Below are 6,900 nucleotides of genomic sequence, written 5' to 3'. Positions count from 1 at the left end.
TGGCTGGTTGTTAAGCAACTATAATATCTTCCCTAAGGAGGCCACATCCTTTAGAGAGATTAGGAATGCAGCTTGAAACGGCTGTACCTTAATTTCTGGTAATAGGACCTTCCTGAAGGTTTTTGAGCAGGAAACTGACATGAACCGATGAAGATGTAAGGAGCTGTTGAAAAATTGTAATTCTGAAAATTACAATTTTTATTTCACAAGAGGTAAACGTATCTTTATTTATTTATTGAACAAATATTTTCTGAGCCCCTGCTGTTCTGTGGATGCAGTGCTGAAGAAATGCTGGGGTTCTTGCCCTCAGGAGAGCTTATGATCCAGTAAGGAAGGCAAACTAAAATCTCAAGTTTGGCTCTATGAAGAAAAGAAGTAGTGTCATAACAATACTCAGTGAGGGCGTGCAGGCGGGACTGATAGAAGTTGGCCGGTCAAGGAAGATTCTTGAGAAGAGGATGCTTGAAGCAAACCAGAATAATAAGGTGCCTGCCAGGGGAAGATTTGAGAGCAACTTTGAAGCAGAAGGCACGAGTGCAAAAAGCCTCCAAGAGGAATAATCTTGGCATGTGAGACACCCATAAGACACCTAGACAACAGTTAGGAGGTGTGGTAGAAGATAAGGCTGAGTGGGGTCAGGAGAGGACTTCTTAAATGCCTCCCCGCTTCCCAAAGTTGAGATGAAGTAGGATAGGGACCAAGCCAGGCAGGGCTTCTAGGCCATGGTGAAAGTTTATGTTATTCCAAGTAGTAACAGGAAACACAATTTTCAACAGGGAAGAAGTTTTTCCAATTTTACTTTTTGGCTTCTGTATGAAATAAAAGAGACGTAAGGGGCAGGACCGGAAGTAGACAGAGCTGTTATAAGGCAAAGGCAGAATCCATGTACATGGAGATGGCTTCGAATTGGGTGGCAGTGGGACAAGCGGACAGGTTTTACGGGGTGTTTCCTAGACATTGTAGGGTATAGGAGTTACGGTCAAGAGCTATTTAGAAATGTTCGATAAGAGCATAGAGAAATTACTTCCTGAGGAATGTTCCGGGCCAATGCTTTAGTGTGTATGTGAATCCTCTAGGGATCTTTTTAAAGTGCAGATTGTGACTTAGCAGGTCTGGGGTGGGGCCTGAAATTCTGTATTCCTTTTCTTTCTTTCTTTCTTTTTTTTTTTTACTTTTAAAATGTTTACTTTCGAGAGAGAGAGAGGCAGAGCATGAGTGGGGAAGGGCCAGAGAGAGAGGGAGACACAAAATCTGAAGCAGAATATGTTATTCTCCAGCAGGCTCGAGTCTCCCAGCTGTCAGCACAGAGCCGGACTTGGGACTCAAACTCAAGAACTTTGAGATCATGACTTGAGCAGAAGCTGGACACTTAGCTGACTGAACCACCCAAGCGCCCCCTGAGATTCTGCATTTCTAACAGAAACTTCTAACGGAAGTTTCCAGGTGATGCCACTGCTTCTAGTCTGAGAAGGACACTAGCAGCAGGATTCTAGCACAATGTGACCTTAACTTATTTCGTTGTTTTTCCTACTGCTGTCTTCTACATACCATGTTCACCACACTGGTGCTAAAAACAGTGGCTACATGTTGTTGCTATTTACATTTAATTAAACTAAAATAAGACACTCAGTTTCTTAGTTGCACTACCACATTTCAAATATTCAAAAGCCACACGGGGCTAGTGGCTGTTATATTGGACAGAGCATTTATAAAGAACTTGCCATTAATAATGAAATTTTATTGGATGGCGCTGCTCCAGACAGAAGAAACTATGTCTAGTTCTCTATGCTTGCTGTTACTATCTTTCCTCATTCTGGTCTTTTCATGGGGACATGCACATTGTCTCTGTTAAAATCAAATGCATCTTTTAAGAACTATCTCAAGTCTACTTCTTCTATGGAACCTTCCTAGAACTGAAATTAGGTGTGATGCTTCCTTTAAATCTGTATGTTTGGTTTTTCTCTGCCGTGTATTTCTACTGTATTTTGTCTGCCTAGTATTTCAAGTATCTCACTCTTTTCTCTGGTTGTAGAATCCCATCTTCTCTGGGTGTGTGGCAGTGGGGTGGGGCAGGTTGGCAGCCAGAGCGGGTGTCGGGGGGGGGTGGGTGTCTATTTCTCACCCATGTGATTCCATGTGATTCCTTTGACCCTAATTCTGCCCTCACCACAGTCATTAGCATATGAGCCAAATGACAGCAAATGACATCAATGCCAGGACATTTGCTGGAAAATTAGATAAAGGTGCTCTCTTTACAGTGGGGTCACTCAGCTGCATCTTTGCGTCAGCTGCCAGCCATTTTGCCCCAAATGTGCAGCCCTTGCCCCAAAAGGAGAATGACTGAGAGAAAAGCAAAACCAGGAGATAAAGACAGATCCTGGGTGACATCATCTCATACTTAGCTATGGCTGTATTTGGAGTGCTCTCCATCTACTCTGGACCATCAGTTACTGGGGACAATAAATTTTGTTTTTGCTTAAGCTGGTCTACACTGAGGGGAGTCTTGTCTGTTACAACCTCTCTTCAGGCATCTGTGCTCCGCTTTGACATACAGCAGCAACATGGGCCTTGCTCACCCTCCTCCACAACCCTTCGAGCTACCCCTCAACCACTCAGTAATAAGTTCCCTAAGAACTTAATAAGTTCCCTAAGGTGTGTGAGCATAGACCTACCTAAATTAAGATTTTCTTTACCACTTTTAATATTCAAATTATTTTGACATGTTGATAATCAAATATTATGGAGCCAAAGAATCTTCATTATCTGCTGATGAAATTTTATTGATATTAATATTTAAGTTTTTACAGTTTGGCACATACATATTACAAATTGATTAACCTCTTTACTAACGTCACCCAAAACGTCACCCAAGTCCAAATCCCCCAGTTAGCATGTATCATGTGCCTGGCTGACCATATGAACTTCCCATATATTTATCCTTCACCTTCTCCCACCTCCTGGCTTTGAAGGGACTCCCTGAAAGCTACTACACTGGGTGCTGATTGGGGCCAGCAGGCTGGCAGACTGCCTCCAGATGTCACTCTTGCAACCCACTTTACCTTCCGGATCAGCTCACAAGGAACTTCTTAGCTTATGTGTTGTCTTACTCTCCTCATTTTTATCTTGCAACATATGGAATCTGACCAGCACCTGCCCCTCCAATTGGCTCAGAAAGCTCCAAGGTACCATGTTGTTGAGAAGGTTCCTAGACTCCACACTCAGAGGTGACCCCTGACCCAGACTTGAAACTCACTACCACCCCTCTCTGCCACTTGCTCTCTAAAACTATCTTTTCTAACTGGAATTGGGCTGAAGATACAGTGATTCGTTCTTAAAGAAACAAAGAACAGATAGATCCTCACTGCTCCATCCTTCCCCTCAAAATGTATTCATACAGGTTGCTTACAAAATAAGAGTGAAGAACCACTCTAGAGGACCATGTACATGGTAAGATTTATCTTTTATTAGAGATCTTATATTACATATTCCCAAAAAGATATAAAATCTTCCAAGAGAAAAATATCAAAACCTATTTGATTCCAAGGTAAGCAACATAATCAAAATGAAAGCAGAGACTTTCTTCCAGACAAAGGAATGTAAAAACATTTCGGCACAAGTACAACAAAGACATGGGCAGGTAATTACAACGATTCACCACACGTTTTATAGCATTTTATTTTAATCAGTATTTGAAGAAAACAAGGATGCGGAGTTCTCAAACATGGCAGGTATAAGCTCAAGTTAAAATTAAAAAAAAAAAAGCTCATAGAAAGGAAGGAACTACTTGACCAACGGAACACTGTGATAACCAACGTAATAAAACGGAAGCAAACAAATATGCTACTGAGATCACAACCGAAGTGTGTGGTTTTTAGTGGGTGCTGGAGACACTGAATTATTTAATCAGTTCTTGACCACAACCCAAAGCAAAAGCATCCTCTGTTCATATCCCTGATGATTTATTCTAAAAATAAAAAGCAGAACCTTGCTGGTTTAAAGAGAATTTCTGCTTTACCTGTGAACGGCTGGTGGTGGTAACACACACTGAAGGCCTGTCTGATGTGGGAGAGACCCATCTTACCCAACCAGGGGTGGCAAAACCACCGTTATTGCATCAAGATTTTTTATGTCAACTGATCAGAATTTCCAGAACGATTAAGCACACCCACTTAACCACAGAACACAGTGAACTCCCAAAGAAGGTTGTACATTTAAGATGCAACGCAAACACTGATCTTGTTCCTGGGATTTGCTTCCAGCAATCCTAACATTGGCAGATGTCCACAAAAAGGAAGTGGTGTTTTGTTTTCTTTTAGTTGTTTATCCCCCAAAGTGAGGAAGGAAACATACAGTACACATTTATTGCATGAAATTACTCCCTTGTAATATCTTTATCAACACTAGTATTGTTTCCTTAGTTATTAAAGGCGAAAAAAGTTTATGAATTTCACATAACTTAACAATAATCTTAGGAGCTGCATCTTGGTTAAAAAAAAAAAAAATCCAGATGATAATCGGACTACCCGGTGAAACAGAAATTAGGTTTTAATTTCTCTATAACGACGTTGGGATGGCAGGAGGTGAAAGGAAGTTTAAAGTCAGATAATTATTAGGTAACACAAAGAGAGTTTTCAAAAGTGTATATACTCAAAGAATCCTTTCTATCTTAAAATCAAATACGCTAAATGTTGCTAGTGTGGCTTTTATTTTAATGTCACGTTAGCAATGATCCCAAAATAAATTTTATCAAAAGTATTGTAATGGCACATGGGCTTGGAACTTCACTTTGAGGTTAGCATGTACACAAATCTGGAATTCACTGAACAAACATGTTCTTTAATAAGATAAATCATGATGAGCTACATATAAATGGGTTTCAAAACAGGGTCCCTTTTAAAGCATTCTCTCTTCCATAGGGTTACCTCCTGTGAAATGGAAACCGCGTATGGATTTTGCAGGTTACAAAATCCTTGCTTCGAGCTGCAGTCTTCTTGGCAGCAGCATATTTTAATAAACAATATTTTTCTTGTTTTCTGACATCTCAGTACATTCAAATAGTCAAGATGTTTAGAGTAACATCACCACAAATTTAATGAAACAGATCAGAATGTGGCCAGCATCGTCAGTCAGGCAAAAATGATACACTTTATGTGTCATAGAAAGTACCCACCTTCTCCCCCGCCCCCTCCACCTTCCCCCCTTCCCCTAACAGGAATATGGACACCAAAGGATTTAACAAGACTTATAAAAAAATAAGGCACATTTATTTTGATATGGTTACTTTTAAAATAGAAAACCCCTCTCAGAACATCTGTATTCAAATGAGCTGTGTAAAAAGACACCTTGTGGTACCTAAAATAGGTTATGGTACCTATGGAATTGCTTCTTCTATTTTAGTGACAATGGAATAAATTGCACCTATCCCACATTGTCAGGTAATGAAAATATGCCTCTTTTCTACTACTGAATGATTCAAAATCTGGTATTTCTGGAAATACTTACAAAGGGTGAGAAGGGAGGGGTTAAGTGGTACATTAGAAAAAGGTATGAAGATCAACTCTGTATACGTATCATAAGGGTTGATGGATTGCACTTTGCCACATATTTCAATACACGAAAGTTTTCTAATGTGTATGAATGATTGCAACCATTTTGGCCATTAGCTATTACTCACCAGTTTTTTGTTCCATTTTGGTGAAAATGGGCATTGTTGTAACACTAATGAAGGATCGGCAACATGAATACTTATAGCAACCTCTTCACAACCCCCAACACAGATATAATTAGTTAGCATTTAACCTGAGATACAATCTGTTGAGAGGCTGTTTTAGACATTTCTTCATTTGTTGTTGCATCAATTCATACTGATGGTGGTAGTTCATGGATGGAACTTTAAAAAAAAAAAAAAAACATTGGCTATAGCATGGCTTTCTTTTTTTTCTTTCTGTACTGGTAAAAAAAAAAATAGTAATAATCACAGAATTCATGTTCTCACAGTAGCCAGAAGCTAAAATAATGTGCTTCCTTATTGCACGTCAAACCAAGAAGTGTATAAAAGACAATGCTTCCCAATCCAAATTTGAAAGCCAGGTTCATCTCAACTGGATTCGGAATGTGCTGATTTCCATGGGACTCAAACTGATCTCACTTATATTTCGGGCATCTGGAGGTGAATGCATCAAGGATAACGAGGAAGGTATAAGACTTGAGACCGTGAACATGTTAAAAAGCTTCTGTACCAAAATCTAGAAAGTAAATGATAAAAAAAAAAGTTGCACAGTTAGGTCTACTTTGAAGAAAGATTAGTAGCTCAACTGTATATTCAGTGGAAAACAGTATGAGAGTGAAATTGCATTTAAAGATTCCTTTTAATGATTAAAAGGGGAACGGGAAGGAGATTCAATACTCCTGTGCATGTTTGGACACACAGACCATCCCAGAAGCGAGGAGAGGGCAGTTGGTTCTCTGGTCCTCTTTTGTATTTCTTGAGAATTTATCATGTGCAGGGGGCACTTTTTCAATAAAAGAAAAAAAAAACATCTATGGGCCAGCAAGCTTTAAAAACATCTGTATCCTCTTTTACTCAACACTTAACACCTAACAGTGTGGTTCTTCCTGTTCCAAAAGAGCTGAGAGAAAGGACACAGGCCCACTACAAGGGACGTGCATCAGGTCAGTAAGTCCCATTTTCAGGGTGGGAAGACTGCTGGGAAAGTGCTACCCTCACCCCAAGCAGGTTATCCTAATAGGTATCTCCGGATGGTAAATCCCCTTAAGACTTGATGTCTTAATGTGTAAATACAAATGCTCTCACCAAATATACTTATGTCATCAGTAATAAGGTAAAGTATAAACATAATGAAAAAAAAATCAGTGCTTTCTTCACACCAACTCCATATA

The 6,900-nt window shown here is 39.7% G+C and overlaps 1 protein-coding gene across 1 annotated transcript in view; it reads right to left on the bottom strand.

Moving 5' to 3' along the window:
- Positions 1 to 3,441: 3,441 nt before the first annotated feature.
- MAN2A1 (mannosidase alpha class 2A member 1) overlaps positions 3,442 to 6,900 on the bottom strand; it is a 164,825-nt gene continuing 161,366 nt past the window's right edge. The window contains exon 22 of the mRNA XM_015073009.3: positions 3,442 to 6,245. Within this exon, the coding sequence (XP_014928495.1) occupies positions 6,093 to 6,245 (153 nt within the window). The 3' untranslated portion in view covers positions 3,442 to 6,092. The remainder of the gene's footprint in view (positions 6,246 to 6,900) is intronic.

Source organism: Acinonyx jubatus, chromosome A1 (assembly GCF_027475565.1).
Source record: "Acinonyx jubatus isolate Ajub_Pintada_27869175 chromosome A1, VMU_Ajub_asm_v1.0, whole genome shotgun sequence".
NCBI classification, from domain to species: Eukaryota; Metazoa; Chordata; class Mammalia; order Carnivora; family Felidae; genus Acinonyx; species Acinonyx jubatus.
Note: the sequence above shows the minus strand (reverse complement) of the source record. Positions and strands in the feature narration are given on the sequence as shown.